This window comes from Mus caroli, unplaced genomic scaffold (genome assembly GCF_978045245.1).
Source record: "Mus caroli unplaced genomic scaffold, Mus_caroli_1 scaffold_19, whole genome shotgun sequence".
In the NCBI taxonomy this organism is placed as follows: Eukaryota; Metazoa; Chordata; class Mammalia; order Rodentia; family Muridae; genus Mus; species Mus caroli.
This window is the reverse complement of record NW_028227274.1, coordinates 75,436,918-75,456,977: the sequence shown is the minus strand read 5'-3', so window position 1 is coordinate 75,456,977 and position 20,060 is coordinate 75,436,918. Positions and strand designations below refer to the sequence as shown.

The 20,060-nt window shown below is 50.6% G+C and overlaps 1 protein-coding gene across 2 annotated transcripts in view; it reads right to left on the bottom strand.

Moving 5' to 3' along the window:
- Nucleotides 1-259: 259 nt before the first annotated feature.
- St8sia5 (ST8 alpha-N-acetyl-neuraminide alpha-2,8-sialyltransferase 5) overlaps nucleotides 260-20,060 on the bottom strand; it is a 66,941-nt gene continuing 47,140 nt past the window's right edge. For both annotated transcript variants that reach the window (XM_021150930.3, XM_021150931.3), the window contains 5 exons: nucleotides 13,602-13,688; nucleotides 9,474-9,618; nucleotides 7,129-7,241; nucleotides 2,545-2,637; nucleotides 260-1,320 (listed from right to left, as the gene is read on the bottom strand). In XM_021150930.3, the coding sequence (XP_021006589.1) occupies nucleotides 852-1,320; nucleotides 2,545-2,637; nucleotides 7,129-7,241; nucleotides 9,474-9,618; nucleotides 13,602-13,688 (907 nt within the window). In that variant the 3' untranslated portion in view covers nucleotides 260-851. The remainder of the gene's footprint in view (nucleotides 1,321-2,544; nucleotides 2,638-7,128; nucleotides 7,242-9,473; nucleotides 9,619-13,601; nucleotides 13,689-20,060) is intronic.

Below are 20,060 nucleotides of genomic sequence, written 5' to 3'. Positions count from 1 at the left end.
TGATGATATGAACCCATCAACCTAGGCACAGCTGATTTCCCTGACCCCAGACTTGGTGAATCCCTGGGTTTGAAGACAGCAAGTGTACCCTGGGTGTGCCCCCTTCACAACAGAAACAGCAAGGATGTTGGTGTCAAAGCCCCAGCTAGCTGCCATCCACTAGGCTCACGTGACAAGGCGCTTCCCAGCCGGCGACTCCTATTCAGGAACACAGTTTAACAAGATTCTGCCGTCTTCAGGGACATAAAGAGGAACCGATCTTTATAAATAACTCCTGATTAAAATGGAGCTGAAAATAGGGAGACAGAAGAGGAAGCAAATTGCTAAGCACTTATTGAGTCGATAACATTGGCTTGAAGATCTTAGTGCAAATGGCTGGTCTGGTTTATTTCCTTGTTGTCAAAGGTTAAATGCAGGCTGGAACCTAGAGGCACCAAGGCTGTGTGTGTCCAAGAGCTGTTTTAAGGGGCATGGCTCTCAGCTCCTGGACTCTTGGGGATATGCTAACACGGGGGTTTTGATTAGATATCCCTGAAGTCTTTTGAGCTCAGCCAGGTCACGGTGTGACCAGGACACTCACACTGTCCCCTGGAAGGAATGGTCTCTGAGTTGTGAGATTCTAGATGGTGCTTCATGGCTGAGTTTCCCCATGTGAAACTTGGGCAGCCAAAGGTCTGAGTGAGACCTGGATCTGTGCTCTATCCTGTTAAATGAATGTTTCCCTGTCTCCCTCCCCAGGACCCAAAGACAACCCCTAAATCCTTAGGGAGTGACAGCAGCCATAATGGCAAGGTCAAGGAATCCTTCAGGGAGAAGGACAGGAGTCGAGACACCCGTGGCAGGCCTGGTTTTCAGCAGCAATTGCAGGTGCCTGTGTGCACGCGAAGGATGCCGCGGCTGTGCATGCGCAGGAAGGTGAAGATCTCCGAGGGCATAGCGTGGAAACCTGGCTTGGGCTTGACGTTGTCATAGTAATGGTGCGTGATGAAGAAGCCGGAGGGGTTCATGGGGAAGGCCCAGAAACCGAACAGGTGCACCTCCTCACAGAGCTCCAGGGCCGCGGTGACCAGGATGAGGCCCGTGCTGATGCGCCGCGCGCGCACGCCCAGGCTGAGCCAGTAGCGCGACACGCTGCTCAGGTACTGCGGGTGGAAGAAGTAGACCGGCTGCCGCGACTGGAAGTCGTCCAGCATGTATTTGACTCGGAAGGATACCAGGGTGTTGCGGACGTTGTAGAACGCCGGCAGCAGCACCGAGGCGTTCTCGTACCTCTGCAGCACGCTGAAGAAAGGCCGCCGCCACTTCTCCAACTTGTGGAACCTGCAGGGCAGCAGAGTGAGCAGCAGCAAGCCCTGTGCGTCCTGGCAGCCCACCCACCCCACCCCACCTCCCATGCCCAGCCTCACCCTAACACCCCATGTACCCCACCCCTCACCTCCTCCCACACATAAGGCTCATAGGGCCACCTAGCCTCCCCTCTCCCACCTCCCTCCTTTCCTTGTGTGTTTGTTTATTTATTCATGGAAGGGGCACACACATGACAGAGGTCAAGTGTGGAGGTCAGAGGACAACCTGCAAGAGTCCTTTCTCTCACGGGGGTCCTGGAGATTGAACTCAGGTCAGAATGGGAAACAAGAGTCTTTGCCCACTGAGCCACCTCATGCCTCCCAGGAAGGTGGCATTTCTCAAAGATTTTTTTTTCTAATGGGCACAGGAAAAGAGACGATCTGGGCTGAATAACTAGTGTGTGGCTTCAGAGAGACCCGTGTTCGACTTAAAAGGGTGAGGGCAACCAAGGAAGGCATGGCTGGGAAGTGGAGCCTCCCTTCACTGTTCCCTCTTCCCTAAGATTGGTGTGACCATCTGACCCAGCCTGGCATGTCTGGGCCCCTCCTTGGTATTTTGCCTCCTGCCTACATGTCCTCTCTAGTGACCATCCCTCCATCTGCAGTTCTCTCTGTCCTCTGAAGGCTCCTGGCATCTGACATAATATAGCCACTCCTCCTGTCTCTCCTTTCTCTTACCCACCATCTAGCCAGGCTGACTATGTGCAGGGGTTCCAACATATCAGCTTCTGCAGGCCTCTCAGACAGACCTGCAGAGGCGAGCCAGAGGAGAACTGAGATCTTTGCATGAAAACCCCTCCATACCTGGACACTGCCTGCCTCACCCCAACCCCAGCACACCTGATGGGTTCCTGACCACCTCTGGGTAGCCACTGCTCAGACCTATGCTGCCCAGAAGAAATACAATATAGGCTCCCCATGTGTGCAAATGAACAAGAAATGAGGGAAGTTACTAAATACATCATGTTTTATCCCAAATATAAAGATGCTATCACTTTGGCAAATGACTAATGCAAAAATCAACAGGATGTGTTAAATCCCTTTTGTTTGTATTAAATCTTTGACACCCAATGATGAGTTCTTCATGTAGACAGCTGGCACGTCTCAATCAGGACCAACCATGTTCCCGGTGCTCAGTGGTCACAAGTGACCAGTGGCCACCAAAAGGCAGCACAGCTCTAGGAAGCAGACCACTCACCTGTCAATTATGATGCTGGGATTCACGGTGACTACATCTGTCTTCTCTCCCACATCTGAGGTATATATCCCTGAGATGGGGGGCAGGTTGCACCTGCAGAGAGACAGCCTCACATAGTTAGTCAGTCACCTGCAGGTAGCTGGGAGGGAGAGGGGAAGGAAAGGATGTGCTTACTGTGGGTCAGACAGGCAGTGAGCACCAGGTGGGCGGGACCTCTGTGGCTGGCTAAGAGACAAAGGTCATTTCTGCACTGTGTCACAAACAGAACAGCAGAAAACTCCATCGTTAGTTCTCATGAAAGTTACAACCATGGAGATATTGAAACCATCATCAAAAACAAGTCCTTGAAAGCTGTGGTCATCCCTGGGCCTCTGTAAGGGTGTGTAAGCAGGAAGATGCAGGACCATCCATCCCCTTGTTTGGGGACTCAAGTCTTCTCTGAGGAAGTTTGAGCTGAGGGAAGGGATTAGTGAAAGTCAGCCGCAGGAGGACCAGATGCCCGTGGGATAGTAGCGACGCCCCGCGGGATTTTTGGAAATGCACTGTTGAGGCTCAGAGTTGCAGAACTGTGTGCGGCGTGGCCTGCAGAAATTCCCTAAGGTAGGAAGAGTGGGGTCACCAAGGCAACCGAATCCCAACCTCGGAAACTGGGAACGTGTGCCTTAATTGGCAGAAGGGATACTGAGATTGTGCTAAGGATTCTGAGATGGGGAGATGATTCTAGATTAACCAAGGGGCTCCAGGGACACCCCAAGTGTCATTAGATAGAGAATTTGGTACGACAAATGTGGGGGTTTGAATGTCATTGGCCCCAGGCCCATAGGGAGTGGCACTGTTAGAGGAGATGTGGCTGTGTTGGAGGAAGGATGCCACTGTGGAGGCAGAGTGAGATCGCCTATGTTCAAACTACACCCCGTGTGGCACACAGTTTCTTTCTGTTGCCTTCAAATCAAGATGTAGAACTCTTGGCTCCTCCAGCACCACGTCTGCCTGCACACGGCCACGCTTCCCACTATGACGATAATGGATTAAACCTCTGAGACGGGTAAGCCAGCCCCAATTAATTGTCTTCATTTGTAAAATTGCTGTGGTTGTTGGGGTCTGGTCACAGCAATAAAACCCTTCGACAACAAGGAAGGTCTGTCAGTCTGCAAGGCAGGGTTCTCTAGAAGAGCAGAACTTATAGAATGAATATATGTGTTAGGATGGCTTACAGGCTGTGGTCCATCTAGCCTTGGTGAGACCTCAAGAAACACTGTGGCAACTTCTGCATGTAACAGTGTTTCTTGGGGTTCCCTCAAATCAGCATCAATTCAGAACCAGTATCCCACAGGCCCTGGAAAGTCTGATTGTGTCCTTCCCCCAATATACAGTTACCCTTGTAAAAGAACTTGGATCCTTCTAATGAAGGAGAGGAGGAAAAGGCTAATATAAAACTCTTAGGTATTTTATCAAGGACGTTCCTCAGGTGAACCTGGCTATCCCTCTATTCAAGGGACTCTGGGTCTGCAAACTGGCTCAAGTCTGGGCTGAGATTCCCTTTGCTACAATCCTATGGAGCATTTCTTTCACTTGTTAGAGAATTCTTCCATGTATACAGACCAAACCAAAATGCAGGAGGTTTCTTATCTGTCTCATGCCTGGAAGCGCCATGATTGATTAGTCAGTATCCAAGGTCCATCTGAGTCACTTCACCATAGAAATTGCTTTGCCTGTGCTGCCATAATGGGCTAGGCCATTATGACATTGCTTTGTATACGCTGCTACCTGTCAAAATGACTAAGATCACCTGGCCTTTGGTGACTCAGTGCTACCGCCTGGCCTCTGCTACTTTGAGGCTCAATTAAACCCATTGCATTTAATTCATCTAAATGAGCAGCCGTGTCTCTCATTCTAAGGTTTGGCACAAGAAAAGGGGGCAGCAATAAAGCTCTACAAACGTGCTGGTGCCCCTCTCAGCAGTTTGTGTCTTACAGGCTTAGTGGGGGGCATGTGTTCTGGGTCTTCCCATTGTGGAGGGTTAGGTTCTACACAGTGTACCCACTCTAGCACTGCAAGTTCCCTGAGCCCTAAAGTCCTTTCATCAACACTAAGTCAGGGGATATCAGACATCTCCAACTCCTTTTCAGTGCGTCGTCTTTTGACAAATGCTCCAGCCAACCATTCAAACAAACTTTCCACACCTTTTTTTTTCTTTAACTGTGCAAACTTCCATATTAAACCTAGAATCTCCACTCTATGGGCCCATATCAATAAACTCGGCCTGATCCCGTTTTATGTTCCTCCCATTTTTCCCATCCCCTTAAAACTCATTTCTGCACGCGTTCCCCTGACTTCTGCTTGACTGGATTAGCAAGCTCACTCAGCTCTTCAGTAGTGTAAGCCCTCCTCATGGACTTCACTTCCTTTTTGTCCTCTAGGAGCCTGCTTGGCCTTAAGTCTGGTTATAGGTCTGAAGGCAACCATTGGTGGGCCCTGAGGGGCATCAGTATTCAGCTGGCATTTCCTTGAAAGGAAAGTCAATACTGGCTCAGCATACAATGAAGGATTAATTTCTTCAGTCAAAGATGGAAAGGGTAGTATTTCAGTGGGTGAGGGTGGGAATACATCTTGTGCCAGGGGGAGAGACTCCTTTCTCAGGTGAGATAAACCCTTGAGAATCTGAGGGTTCAAAGTTCTCAGCTTCAATAGGGTCCCCCCCACGCACACATTTATACCTTGAGTTACAAGATCCCACTCTTAACAATGAATGTAATTAGGGCTGGAGAGATGGCTCAGTGGTTAAGAGCACCAACTGCTCTTCTGAAGGTCCTGAGTTCAAACCTGAGCAACCATCCGTAATGAGATCTGACGCCTTCTTCCGGTGTGTCTGAAGACAGCTACAGGGCACTTATATATAATAATAATAAATCTTTTTTAAAAAATGAATGTCATTCGTTTAATCACTGACACCTTCAGAGGCTAGGACTTGAATTTTCTCTGTCATTTGGCCAACCGTAGAATGAGGGCTTTGGTTTGATTTTTCCACAACTTGAGCCCTGTGAGAAGATTACCAGAGGGAAGACTTTCTTCCAGGACACACTTAGAAACCTTTACACTGTTTATGTGCTCTGAGGCAGGTCGATTTTATCAAAGTTCATTGCTGTCCTTTGCTGTACTCTGAGACACTGCAAGTGGGTTAATTTCGTTACTGAGCCCGGTCTTTTCCTTTGTCAGTTCATCCAGATGCTAGGAGCAATCACACAGAGTCCACATTTTCCGTTTTTGTTTTTTTTTTTTCCTACAAATTGTCAAAAAGTTTTGCATACAGAGTCATCAAATGTGTCGTCTCTCACAATCGGTAAGTCCAGGATAACCAAAAGTATTTATCTCCTTAAGTCTGTAAAATAGTTCATAGCGCTTTCAGTAATCTCTGAGCTTCTGAAGGTGTTGGCAAATTGGAAAACCTTTTCCAGATACTTTTTTAAAAAAAATCCTTATATTTCTGTTGTTCTAGAACCATTTCTGATACCAAAATCTGTTATCATTCAGCTTCTTATATCATAGGGGAGTCATATATAAATATATATAAAGATATGGGGTTTATTAGAGTAGCTTACAGGCTGTGGTTCAGCTAGTCCAACAATGGCTGACTACCAATGGAAAGTCCAAGAATCTTGTAGGAGTTCAGTCCACAAGGCTGGATACCTCATCTGGTTTTAGTATATGCCAGAGTCTCCAAGAAGTGGGCTCTAATGCCAGTAAAGGGATGAACTTTCTAGCCATATTAAAAGTGGGTCTTCTGCCAACTTGGGACCAACCCCCCCCCCCAGGGATCTATCCTGTCTGCAGACACCAAACCCTGACACTGTTGCTGTTGCCAAGAGACACTTGCTGACAGGAGACTGGTATGGCTGTTCCCTGGGAGGTTCTGCCAGCCCCTGACCAATACAGATGCAGATACTCACAGCCAAGCATCAGACTGAGCTAGGGGACTCCAGTGGGAGAACTGGCAGAAGGACTGGAGGGACAGAGAGAGACTGCAACCCTACAGGAAGAACAATGTCAGCTAGCCACCCACCCAGTGCTTCCAGGGACTAGACCACCAACCAAGGAGGGTACAGGGAGGGACCCATGGCTCCAGACACATAGGCCGGAGAGGATGGCCTTGTCTGACATCAATGGGAGGGGAGGCCCTTGGTCTTGCGAGGTTTGATGCCCCAGCATAGGGAGGATACTGGAGTGGTGGGGTGGGAGTGGGTGGGGGAGCACCCTCAGAGAGGTAAAGGGAAGAGGGGAGAGGGTGGGTGGGATGGGGGTGTGTGAAGGGGTAACTGGGAATGGAGATACCATTTGAGATGTAAATGAACAGAATGATTTAAATAAATAAATAAATAAATAAATAAATAAATAAATAAAGTGGGTCTTCCTACTTCAAATGATTTAACTAAGGGGGAAAAAAACCCTCACAGGTCTGTCCAGCGCTTGGGTTTTAGTTAATTCCAGATACAGTCAAGTTGACAATGAGGAGAGAGAACATGTAAGGTAGGTTGGATGGTGCATGACCATAATCTCAACAGGTGCCCCTCCAGGCAGCTCCCTTACCGAAAGACAAAGTCGGCGCTATTGATCTCCTTCCCGCAGCCGCTGTTCTTCAAGATGCCGCCATTGCCCACCACAGCACACTTCTTAAACTGAGAGCGGTAGTAGGGCATTTCCTGGAGAGGAACATGCATGGTGTCACAGCCAGTGCCACCCCACCTTCATCTGAAGCTTCACAGCATCCCCCGAACCCACCCTCAACTCCCCACCCCACCCCCAACCCCCACCCCCGCGCAAAAGTCCCCTCTAAGTTCTACCCAACGAGGGGAATTCGACTCAACAACCGAGGAGCAGAAAGGAGAGGGCTGCTGCTCTAGGTGAGTCTTCCTCCCGGTTCTGACACCAAGGAGTCTGCAGGAATGCCCTGCCTGCCTGTCCCTCCCCACCTCCGCGCCCGCCAGCCAACCAATTGCTGGGCATCTCGCAGGGAGCCCAGGCCACGGCACATGCTGCTGTGACTTGCTTAAGACACAGGTTTATCTGCCATCTGCCTCACACTCTGGGCCTTGAAAGACCCACCTAGTGCAGGTGGCTCAACACCCACCGCCTTTTTCCAGCACTGTGCTGTACCGTTCGTTCATTTCCCGAGCCTGAGTCCCACCAGATCACTCTGGTATCAGCAGTTGGACATTGTATCCCGTTAGCATGACCCCTGACCCACTAAAACATGCAGGGCACCCTATAGCTCCCTCCCCTTCCAGAACATAGCCATAAATGTACTCTTACCACCCCGCCCCTTTCTGCTGAAGCCACACCACCCCAGCATCACAGAACCATCTGAACCAGCCCAAAGTACAATTTCTGTATGCCCTTCCCAAAGAGCTCAGATTTGGGGATCTGTGCCAGCCCTCAGCCTCAGTGGTCTAAATGAGTCATGGATGTGGACTTCCTTATTCTGTAGCCCATGAGCAGGGAGCTATGACGCCATCACAGACCAGCCCACCTTCATATAACCTCTCTGATATTGTAGATGGATCACAAACAACCTAGCCTATGCCTGGTCTGAATCCCAGTGTCATAAAGAAATTATGACTTTAAAGGGGGAAAAGATCACTGAGTGTTACAGTAACAACTGGCCAGGCAAGAGGTGCCTGCTGGAATAGCAGGGGCAAGTCTGTTGTGGAGAAGATCAACCATGTTCTGATTGGAGCTGTGTCCCACCGCACAGAAGGGAATTCGCATCTAGTCCTACAAACCTGGTCAAAAGGCCATGGCTGCGAGGTCCTAGGGCCCACTTAGGAATCTATAGCTGTTGGTGTACTAAATACACAGGATGTGCTCATCAAATGGCCTTCTAAATAATTCCATGTACCCCTATAAATAAGTGTTAAGGTCAGCTTTGCCAAAGCTTCCTCTGCAGTGGGCAGTGCGGGCTACTGCAAAGATAACAATAATGAGACAAAGAACTGAGAGTAAGTGACCGTTTATGGCCTGGAACATGCATACCACCTTCTTCAAGACTTGGGGAACATTGTGGAAGGGAGAGCGGACACAGTGGAGGAGCCAGAGGATGGGGTGGGGTTTGGTGGAATGCTGTCTTCTGGTCTTCTGGTCAAGGCATGATGGTGGCACTCTTGAATGGACCAATCAACATGGTGTTATGCAGTGGGGATGGACTTATGAGTCCATCCCTCCCAGGGCATGCACAGGCAGTTAGCGGTTGCTAGGTAGGGTGCTCATGGGGGTGGTTGCTGTGCTCCTGTATGTAACTATGTTACTATGTTACTAGAGTTACTAAGGAGAGAGGATAGGAGGGGACTCAGGAAGGAGAAAGGGCATGGGAAAGGAACAAGGAGGACGGTGGTGGAGGCGATGGCAGGAATATGATTAAAATACATTCTAGCTCTGTGTGAAAATGGCATAATAAAACCAATCACTACGTGTAACTAGTAAGTGTTAAGCAACTACATTATTGATACAGTGACACCAAGCACCAATCCAATGTGGCTGACACTCAGGCCTGGGCCTGCTTTCCTCTGTCACGTGCTTTGTATTACTCTTCTCTTCTGCCTGCCTCAGATGAGGGATCAAGGTGCGATTAATCTCTCTTCTAGACAGCTGTGGAATGTCCTCAGCACACAATTTAATCTCTCTCTCTCTCTCTCTCTCTCTCTCTCTCTCTCTCTCTCTCTCTCTCTCTCTCTCCCCTCCCCCAAATCACACAAACCACAGCTAGATGGCATTGTCACCCCCAGGCAGGACTCCTCTGGAAGCCCAGTGGATGGGCTACTGGGCTGAAGACCACTGATTGGACAAGACCAAAGCAGCTGCATGCAGAGTGCCAAGTATGCAGATCTGGGGCACTGCCACAGACTACCCACCCCTCCGAGACCGTGTCAGGCATGTACCTTGGGAAACATTTTGAAGATCTCCTGGTCGATGTGATACAAGCCGCTGGATTCCACCTCATACCTGAGATTCGTCTCCACCGGGGTGTTCTTCTGGGTGGTGAAGAGAAAGCTAGGAGCATTGCAGCACCTGGACAAGGTGGACCTGCATGGCATGGAGACAGGGGTGACACTGGGCAGAGCATGGGGGAGGGGGGCTTCCTTCCTATCCCATTCCCACGCTCACTTCCAATCCACCTCCTCAGCATCTTCCTGGCACCTGGGCTCCTCTGTCTCTCTAGGACTTCCTACTGGGAAACTCTCTGCCTGCCAAACTTCCATGGCGGCTCTTCTCCTTGAAGGCCATGGAGCAGGCTAATCATTCACTAACCTTCTCAGACCAGAAGGAAAGGCTGGATACCGGGGCCTGAGCCTCTCTAAACCTCACACAGCATTCAGCTCGCGCATGTTCAAACGCCCTGTGCCAGCCGAGCCAGCCGGGCCATGGTCGGTGCTCACTCAGCTGTGGCAAGACTCCCCCTGAGAGCCCCACTGCTCCAGAATCTGTTCTTCTCCCCTCATTCATCCACTGTCCTGAAGCCAGAACTCTTTATGGTCTCAATCCCAACACTCAACAGAACTCTCCTTGTCTCACAAAACCAAGGCCTGTATGGTGACCAAAAGTACTGGCTGTTTCTGTCATTCTGAAGCTGACTTAGGAAGAGGGCAGGCAGGGCCAGAGTGGGGACTCTAGTTGGTACCGGCTGCCTTAACCTGCAGAAAGTGGAACATGACTCCTGAAAGAAGTTTCAGGGATTCAGTATAGAAATAAAGGAGGGAGGGAGGGAGGGAGGGAGGGAGGGAGGGAGGGAGGGAGGGAGGGAGGGAAGGAGGGAGAGACAGTGGGAAAGAAAGGGAGGGAAGAGACAGAGGAAGGGAGAGAAGGAGGAAGGAAGGGAGAGAAGAAAGAAGAGAGGGAGGGAGGGAGGGAGGGAGGAAGGGAGGGAGGGAGGGAGGGAGGGAGGGAGGGAGGGAAGGAGGGAGAGACAGTGGGAAGGAAAGGGAGGGAAGAGACAGAGAAAGGGAGAGAGGGAGAGAAGGAGGAAGGAAGGGAGAGAAGAAAGAAGAGAGGGAGGGAGGGAGGGAGGGAGGGAGGGAGGGAAGGAGGGAGAGACAGTGGGAAGGAAAGGGAGGGAAGAGACAGAGAAAGGGAGAGAGGGAGAGAAGGAGGAAGGAAGGGAGAGAAGAAAGAAGAGAGGGAGGGAGGGAGGGAGGGAGGGAGGGAAGGAGGGAGGGAGAAAGGGGAAGGGGAAGGGGGAGGGAGGGAAGTTGGTTAGTTAATCAGTTATTTAGTTGGTTAGTTAGTGGAAAGATCCCTGACATTTTTGGTCTTTCTATGGAGGATTGGATTGTGACTAAGCCTTCCAAAGAAAGGCTGGGGCCTGGCAACTGAGGTCAGCACTATAAAACAGCATCCGGACCTTTCAGCTTTGCTGGTTAGAAGTAGTCTTGTCTGCTGTGGTGGTTTAAATAGATTTGGCCCCCATGGACTCCTATGTTTGAATGCTTGGCCCATGGGGAGTGGCGCTGTTAGGGGGTGTGGCCTTGTTGGAGGAAGTGTGTCACTGTGTGTGTGGGGGGGGGGGGGGCTTTGAGGTCTTTATGCTCAAGTTCTGCCCAGTGTGGAAAGAGAGTTTCCTGCTGGAAGTCTCTGGGTCAAGATGTAGAACTCTCAGCTCCTCCATCGCCATCTTGTCTGCCTGGATGCTGTCACGCTTCCCACTAGCGTGATAATGGACTGAACCTTTCAAACTGTAAGCCAGTCCCAGTTAAGCCATCTACCAACTAGAGAACGGCCCCACATGACACAAGCTGACGTGTGACTAATGTATAAGCCAGAATGGAGACGGCTGCCGTCACAGGGTCCTCTCCTGTGACTGGAATGCCAATGCCTCGCTCAGGCACTGTACCAAGCTCTCGCCAACATGGACAGAGGAGGAGCTCTCGGTTTCTTCCAGAAGCTTGAAGTGAGAGCTAAGGGAGGCAGCTGGTGGCCCTGGGGGCGCTTTCTGTTCAGAACATGGCAGGGCCGGATGTCACCTCCTTTCCCCACTCCTAAACCCATTCCACCTCCCTCAATCTCGGAGACTCTCTGCTCCTCATAGCCTCACTCCACAGGCTCTCTGTCCCTCCCCTCCCCTCCCCTCCCCTCCCCTCCCCTTCCCTCCCCTCACACATGGAGCTCTGTGTTCCTCTTGTTACATCATCTCTGTCATGTCAGTGAGAGTGTCTTAGATGGGTTCCTGGTACCAACTAAGCCTGGTCCATGTCCCTGCACCCCTCCCCCCCACCCCCCCACCCCACCCCTGTTCATGTTGCTTATCTGCTTCCATGCGTCTGAGCCTCCCCTGCCCCAGGGGATGTCCACAGGAAAGTGCATACAGTCATGCTTCGGAGGGCCGAGCCTGGATCTGTTCCCACGCCACTAGAGCTTTCAAGGCAGGTGAGTCTCCTCTCACCAGGGCCTCTCACTAGGATTCTGCAAGCCTCAGCGAGGCTATGATACCTGCTCACTGGGGTTCATTATATCAAAGACTTATGTTTCTAAAAAAAAAATCATACTACTAACCCCACACACCTGTAATCTCAGCACTTGGGAGTTAGAGGTAGGATTGTGAGTTTGAAGCCAGCCTGGGCTACACAATTAGACCCTGTCCAGAGAGAGAAAAAGAAAAGAAGAGGAAGGACAGAGGAGAGGAGAGGAGAGGAGAGGAGAGGAGAGGAGAGGAGAGGAGAGGAGAGGAGAGGAGAGGAGAGGAGAGGGGAGGGGAGGGGAGGGGAGGGGAGGAGAGGGGAGGGGAGGGGAGGGGAGGGGAGGGGACGGGAGGGGGGAGAGGAGGGGACGGGAGGGGGGAGAGGAGGGGACGGGAGGGGAGGGGAGGGGAGAGGAGGGGAGAGGGGAGGGGAGGGGAGGGGAGAGGAGGGGAGAGGGGAGGGGAGGGGAGAGGAGGGGGGAGGGGAGAGGAGGGGAGGGGAGGGGAGAGGGGAGGGGAGGGGAGGGGAGAGGAGAGGGGTAGGGAGAGGAGGGGAGAGGAGAGGGGTAGGGAGAGGAGAGGAGAGGAGAGGAGAGGAGAGGAGAGGAGAGGAGAGGAGAGGAGAGGAGAGGAGAGGAGAGGAGAGGAGAGGAGAGGAGAGGAGAGGAGAGGAGAGGAGAGGAGAGGAAGAAGAGGGGAGGGGAGGGGAGGGGAGGGGAGGGGAGGGAAAAGGGGGAAAAGGAGGGGAAAGGAGAAGAGAGGGGAGGAGAGGAGAGGGGAGGGGAGGGGAAGGAAAAGGAGAGGAGGGGAGGAGACTTCCTGGTCTGGAATTACCACAAACTGAAATTACTGATAAGGAAAATACAAATTCTTGGTGACACCTACTTTCTACAACCTCCTGTGCAAGACTCCTTCCTGTCAGTAGCTCCCCATTTCATTTAAACTTGAACCTGAATGGCTGAAACCCAGTTGAGGCACAAGCTGCCAGGACTACATCAATTTCTTAGTGTAAGGTCTACCTGCCCTGGAGTGATACCACAAGCTGGCAGGAGACTAGCAATGGAGAAAACCCCAAAGCGCATCATTAACAAAAAAGCATTTTTGGACGCCTCCCATCCGTTTGGCTCCTGCAGAAGAGCCTGGAAATTCAGCTACTGCCTCTCTTGTTGCCTGTTAATTGTGGTTAGAGAGCAGTTAAGAAATATCAACGGCCAGGCCCCGACATCAGACAGAAGCATGGGATTCCAAGAAGGTGGGTAGAGCCACTGTCCCAGGACAGGAAGTAGAAACAAAGAGATTGTAAGGGCTAGCTATGGAGGGACCTTAGGCAAGCACCTCACTTGTTGGAGCCTTGGTATATATCAGCCTGAGGTAGAGGTTGCGGGCCCAACCAGGTAAGGCCGCACAGCAAGGGCCATAGCCAAGAATGGCAGACACTAGATGACCACATGGTGACCTGGCCACTGCTGGCATCCCTAAGTCCCTAGGGTCCAGCTTCAGGCAGATGCCCACTGAGAATTGGGTGTGACAGGATAATGGGCATCTGAAGAGGTGGCAGTGGGGACCCGCACCACGAGGAGAAAGGGCAGATGACAACGACGACGAGGAGACGTACTTGAAGAGGCTGGCTTCCGCGGTGTCCATTGCCCATTTGCATATCTGGAGACTCTTCCACCTTTCGAACAGTTCAGACTGCTTCACCCTGTGGGAGCAGTGAACAGGGCAGAGGAGGAAAAGGTCAGGCTGTACCCACACGGTCCCTGAAAAATCCACCTTCAGTCTGTATCCGCACATCTTAACCACCTTCACCTCAAGCAAGTCGACTTTCGCACGTGCTTCCCCTCAAAGGCTCACCATACTCTCAGAAAACTCTCAGTAAAGGAAACAAGACCACTTCCATATCAGAATGCCTGCCCAGCCCTGCACTACACAGAGTACTAGGCTCACAACCATGGCGCTCCCTCCCCAAGTAGGTCAGGAGGAGGAGAGAGACTTGAGACTCTCTTCAGAACAACTCCAGGCCCTTGTGATGCTGGCTTTAAACATCTCTGCACCAGGATGTTCCCTAGCACTGTCAGGAAAGGGGACAGTGTCTAAATAGGTGACTCTCTCTTATACTGAAGCCCACAAAAGATGATAGCTTTACCAATTATAACTCTACTGTTACATCAGCCTGAGCTCCAAGCTCCCTCAGTGCTGAGATGCACAGCAAGTGTCTGGAAGGGCTTTGCTGGGTAGCACGCCTGACCAATGAGCTCCTGGATGGACCAGAGCTCAGATCAAGTCTACTTATTGAACACCTCTACTTGGCCAGGTGTGAAAATACAGGAGTAGATGTGGCGCCTCCATACTTGCATGGAGATCCCAGGATAACAGGGAAGACTTGTTTCAAAGAAGCACAGACCGCCTTGTCTGAAAAAGGGAGGAGAAGCAGAGCCAAGGACTGGGGAAGCGACTGCCTCGTGGTTGGCCAGAAGTTTCTTGAAGAGAGGAGCCTTGCACAGAGTCTTGAAATGATGTGTATGTGAGCCACCGTGCCAAAGTGCAGCTCAGTTAGACTGAGTACAGAGGCCCTTTGGCAGGGGCATGCCTGGTAGTTAAAGGAACCCCCTCTTCCTGCCTAAAGCAAGCCTTCCTTGCAACTTCCTCGAATCTCTAGCAGCAGCCCTGCCCACCTCGGCCATCAATCACAGGGCGGCACCTTTGCTCACCCACTGCTCCTCTCTCCTTACCTCTGTGCAATTCACAGCCCCCTAGAGCAGGATTGGCAACTGCCTCAAACACGTCAGAGAAATGCAACACTGCCAACCCTTCAGGCCAGGACCCAAAGCTTGACTGTATGTACCCAGGATCCAGACCTTATTCTGGGTGTCTCCCTTACCCTTGTCACCTCCTGGGCCAAGGTCAAGGCTTAGACACCCAGCCTTGAACCCTGGCTCCCTCCCCAACTCAGTATGACCTGGGTAAGTCCCTGAATCTCTCAGGACACTGTTGCTCTATCTGAGAGATGGCTCTCCCATGCTCAGCCCTGCTCACTCCAGAGGTTGTTGGAGAGAGCAAATGGAGTCACGTGTGTAAAAAGCCACTATCTATACATATGCAGAACACCTTCACCTTCAAGATGAAGGGCTGACCCAGATCGGCTCTCCTTTCTCTCTCAGCACCAACAACATGCCAGAAGAAAAACAAATTATTCAAATCTGCCAGGATAAGAAAAAGTGTGACAGGGACAGCTGTCTCTGGAAGAATGCTCTCAGCAGGCCCACAGAAGGAGAAGAGGAGAGTCAAGGATTACAAAGTCTCCTCCCCCAACCCCCACTTCCCAAAATTCTAAAACCAGGGGCATGGCCTGAAAATCAGTAAATGGCCGTGAGCCATCAGGGCTGGGACCAGAGCTTGGTGTTAGATAGAGTACAAGCCTATCCTGCAGGAGGTCTTGAGGTGGACCCCTTCTCCTCAGGACTGAAGAGAAAGCAAAGAAACAAAACCATTCAGTCCACTTCACACCGTGCAACTTCCCTAACCAGATAGTTGATGTCCGATGATGTGCGGAACTTCATTCCTCTCTAAAGTCCACAGCATTCCCTGTTAAAGATGGGAGCATTTTGCTCCTTCATCTCCAACTTCTTCCGACACAGAACTAGCAGCTTCTAATTGTTTTCCATTTGAATATGAACAACCAACAGTAACTGAACCTCCCTGGAGGGGACAGAACAAGATAAACTACCAGGTAAAATGACCACAGAGAAAGCTACTGTAAAACAGACATCCTTGATGTCCCAAAGATATCCAGTACAATCTCACTGCCGTAGGCAAGGATGCTCTAAGGACAATGCTCTGGAGAGAGTGCATCAGAAGGGCTGCAAGATGACACTGAGGAATTTTATTAGGATGGAGACGCAAAGGAGCAAAAGAAAAATGACAGAATTAAAACACGTGCAGATCCTATCTCCAGAAGATACGGCAATTAAAGAAGACATCGGACATCCACAGCCACCCTTGGAGAGACAGGGGGTGGGGGAGAGAAAGAGAGAAAAAGAGGGAGAGGGGGGGAAGAAAGGGGAGAGATTATGTAAGCATGAAGGGACCCAAACCCTTCTCTCTCGTCCACTGTTTCCTGGGACTTGAGAACAGATAGAAGTAAGGGGAACACAAATCAGCTCTGGGTTCTAACCTGAAAGGGCAAAGGTGATGCCAACAGCCTTGTCTTTTGTGGCCCAGGACCTAGAGACACTTAGCTGATAGAAAAACAAAAACAAAACCAGCCAACTCAGGTAAGCCATCCATAGAAGAGCTAGAACTAAGCAGTGTATCTTAGATTAGTTTGTTTTCTAACACTAAGACTAAACACCCGAGGCTGGACACACTGACAAAGGAAAAGCTCTGTGGGGTTCAGAGTTTAGAAACGGGAAGTTCCAAGATCAGATGGCGCCATTGCATTGCTTCACCCTCTGGCGAGGTTTCAGAAGCTGTCATGGGGCATGACAGAAAGCTTGGGATAGTTAGGAGTCCGGTTTAATCTTTTATAGCAACCAGTACCCACCCCTGAACTCCATGTGTGTGTCCGTGCATGTGCATGTGTGTACATGTGCACACATGAGGGAGTGTGCATGCTCAAGTATGTGTGTGTGTGTGTTAGTATAGTATAGTATAGTATAGTATAGTATAGTATAGTATAGTATAGTATAATATAGTATAGTATATTGGAGCATGCATGCTGGAGTATGTGTGTGTGTCTGTGTGTCTGTGTGTCTGTGTGTAGTGTAGTGTAGTGTTCTTGTGTACCTGAACACACACATTCAGATGCACAGGCATATACGTGTGTATTTATTTGTGTGGAGACCAGAAGTCACCCTCGCCAGAGCGCAAAGCAATGGCGCCATCTGATCTTGGAACTTCCCATTTCTAAACTCTGAACCAAACAGAGTTTTTCCTTTGTCAGTGTCCAGCCTCAGGTGTCAGGTGTCTTACTCAGTGACATTCCACCTCAGTTATGAGGACAGGGTCTATCACTGAACCTGGAGCTCGCCGTTTTAGGGAGACTATCCAGCCAGAGGAGATCCAGAGACCTTCCTGCCCTGCCCCTCCAGCTCTGGGGCTACATTAACCCTAAGGATCTAGCTGCCTCCCTCTAGGCCCCACTTCTTAAAGTCTCTAGCACATGAACTCTTGGGAGCAAACCACAGCGCCCTTAAGCAGGGAAAGGTGAGGAGGGAGTTGGGCTGGAAGGAGAAAGGTGGAATCCTCACTTGTCAAAGCAGAGGATCTATGAACGAGGGGAAAGTGAGCAAATCTCCAGCAGCTTGCGTGCATCCCTCGGATGGATAATGGTGCTTACCACAAGGAATAGCTGAGAGTCCACATAATGGAGCTAGGCTGAGAAGGCTGGGGCAAGCTCTGGACTGTTAGTGCTGTACGCTTTTGTGATTCACCTCATCACACAGGGAGCCTCGCTGCCCTCCCTTGTTGCCCCAGGTCTTCCAGGGCCTGTGATATTTACCTACTCTGTCTGCACCCCAATCTCCTCCACTTTCTCCACCCACGTGTTCACTGTACCCCACATCCTGAGCCTGTGCAGTGTCTAATCCAGAGATACCTGGGCTCAGGACCTGACTTCACTGAGCCCCACTTAGGAGAGGACACAGCCTTTTGAAAACCGTTCTGGATCTGAGCTTTGCGGGGTACAAAGGACCTCCTAGCCCAGAGAGTGGACCATTTGCTAGTGGCCCTGGCTCCAGGCTGCTCTGTTTGACCTCTTTGCTGGACTTGTCTGTACCACACCCAGCTCTACAAAGATAGAAAAGGAAGCCAGAGAGGTGTGGCAGTGAACGACTTGTGGGTGAGAACATGAAGTGGCAACCGAAGGTTTACTTTTTAAAACAGACACAGGACTAGGATCTAGCATAAATAATTTGGACAAGAATAAGCAGCAGACATTTTCATAACGAATCACCACAGAAGAATTAGATTCCTCATGCCTCTGACACTGTCCGGAAGCAGGGCGCTCTCCACGTGGGTGTTTTCTGGCTGACTGATTTTTACCACTGATTTGAGAAATGTTGCATCAAAGTTACTCCCTCGGGAATCACACATCTCCCTGTGTCCTCCAACAAAATACCAGCTGACACTCTGTGTGCCCAAAGGGACAGTGTGTGCATCCATCCATGGATGGGATTTGACCTTTGCCCTGTTATTCAGGTCAGTCCTGCTGTGATCGAGGTCATGGGACTAGGCTGGAACAGAGCAAAGACTGAGAGTACCCAGATAATCGGGACAGCAGCCGGCCTCTGAGCTCTCCAACATCTCCTGGGGAGGACACACAGACCCTCAGCTTAGGAATCCAGGAAGGGATGCACCAGGCTTGCTATTCCCTGCGTCCCCATAGACTGCCACAAGTGATTTCCTGTGAATGGCCCAGTCTTGCCTTTAGTTGCGATATGCCTTTTCTTCACTATACTTCCACAACTCAAGTCCCCAGACAGAACAGCTGCCATGGAAGAAATCGTCTATGCAAGACTGACTAGGCCTGAGGCCAACAGCTAGAACTGCTATTCATCTCAGGAATCCATCCTGAGGAACGAGACAAGGTATCCTGAAGACAGAGAGAAGAACGGATGGCAACTGTGGAAAGACCTAAAGCCCACCAAAATGAGTCTGCAACAAGGGGCAAGTGTGATCGCAGCCATTTGGGCAATCTGAGACTGTTCTTTACTCTCTGAAGTATTTGTCTGTGGGTTCAAATCTAAGTGTCTTGGCAATTTCTCATTTGGTCTCTAAATATCAGCAATAACAACAACTCTTATTGGCTGAATTATGTCTCCCCAGAATTCATATGTGTGACTCTTAACCTCAGTGTGACAGTATTTGAAGAAGGGGTCTGAAGAAGGAGAAGGAGAAGAGGAAGGAGGATGAGGAGGAGGAGGGAAAATGGAGTGGGCCCTGGTCCATGGCAGGTGCTCTTATAAGAAGAGAATAAGACACAAGACGTAGACCAAGAGGCAGCTGTGAGGATGTGTTGAAAGGACAGCCGTGAGCAAGCCAGGAGGAGAGGCCCCATGACTCCTCTTGATGATCCTGCCTCCGGAACACGGAGGAAATAAAAAGACTCATCTGGGGCTCAAGAGACAACTTGATGGTGTAAGCACTTGACATGCAGGTATGAGGACTGGAGTTCTGATCCCCGGGTCTCATGTGAAGGGCAAGTAGACAGGATGGTTGGCCTATAACTCCAGCCTCAGAAAGCTAAGACAGCAAGCTGGCTAGCAAGACCTGCCATATCATTAGCTCTGGGTTTGACTGGAAGAGCCTGCCTCAATGACTAAGATGGAGGAGTGATGGGGATGACTCATCAACATCGTACCTCCACATGCACATGCATTAGTTCCCCACAAACTCGTGTTTTTTGCACACACACGCATGCACACACACACACACACACACACACACACACCAAAAAAATAGAAAAAGAAATGAAATGGCTTGATAATGGCTTCTGTGATGGAGGGATCACCAACAACACACAGAAGACAGCAGTGTATGGGCTTACACTGCACTTCCTGTCTGGACCCGGAAGCACCCATGAAGAAATTATGTTTTCTAATTTAAAGCTTAACTGTTTTTCTTTTGAAACCCGAGGAACACTGCCAACAGGGGTTCCCTGGGATCCCAGTCAACCACGTAAGGGCCTTAATTCTGAGAGATGATAAGCAGGCACCATCAGCTCCCACCTGAGGTCTGAGTTGTCACGTAACTCCTGGGAAGTATTCCACAACATCTATTAAACCACGCTCCCGTGTACTGCCCCAAATCCTGTCTACCGGTTTCCGCAGTCCCCAGAAAAAAGACACAGGTACACCACGAATCCTCCGGTACCATAGCTTCCATTTTCCTCCTCACATGCTGACCTACAAGCTGCTCTGGTCCTTCTGAGCCAGGACCCAGCAGGGACCTTCCTGCCTCAAGGGCTCATACCAACTGTCCCATTTAGACTCTTCTTGGCCTAATTAATAACTATCACCCCATAGACCAGAGCCTTATCTGCCCTTTGTCAGCAAACCCTTGCCTGGCATCACCC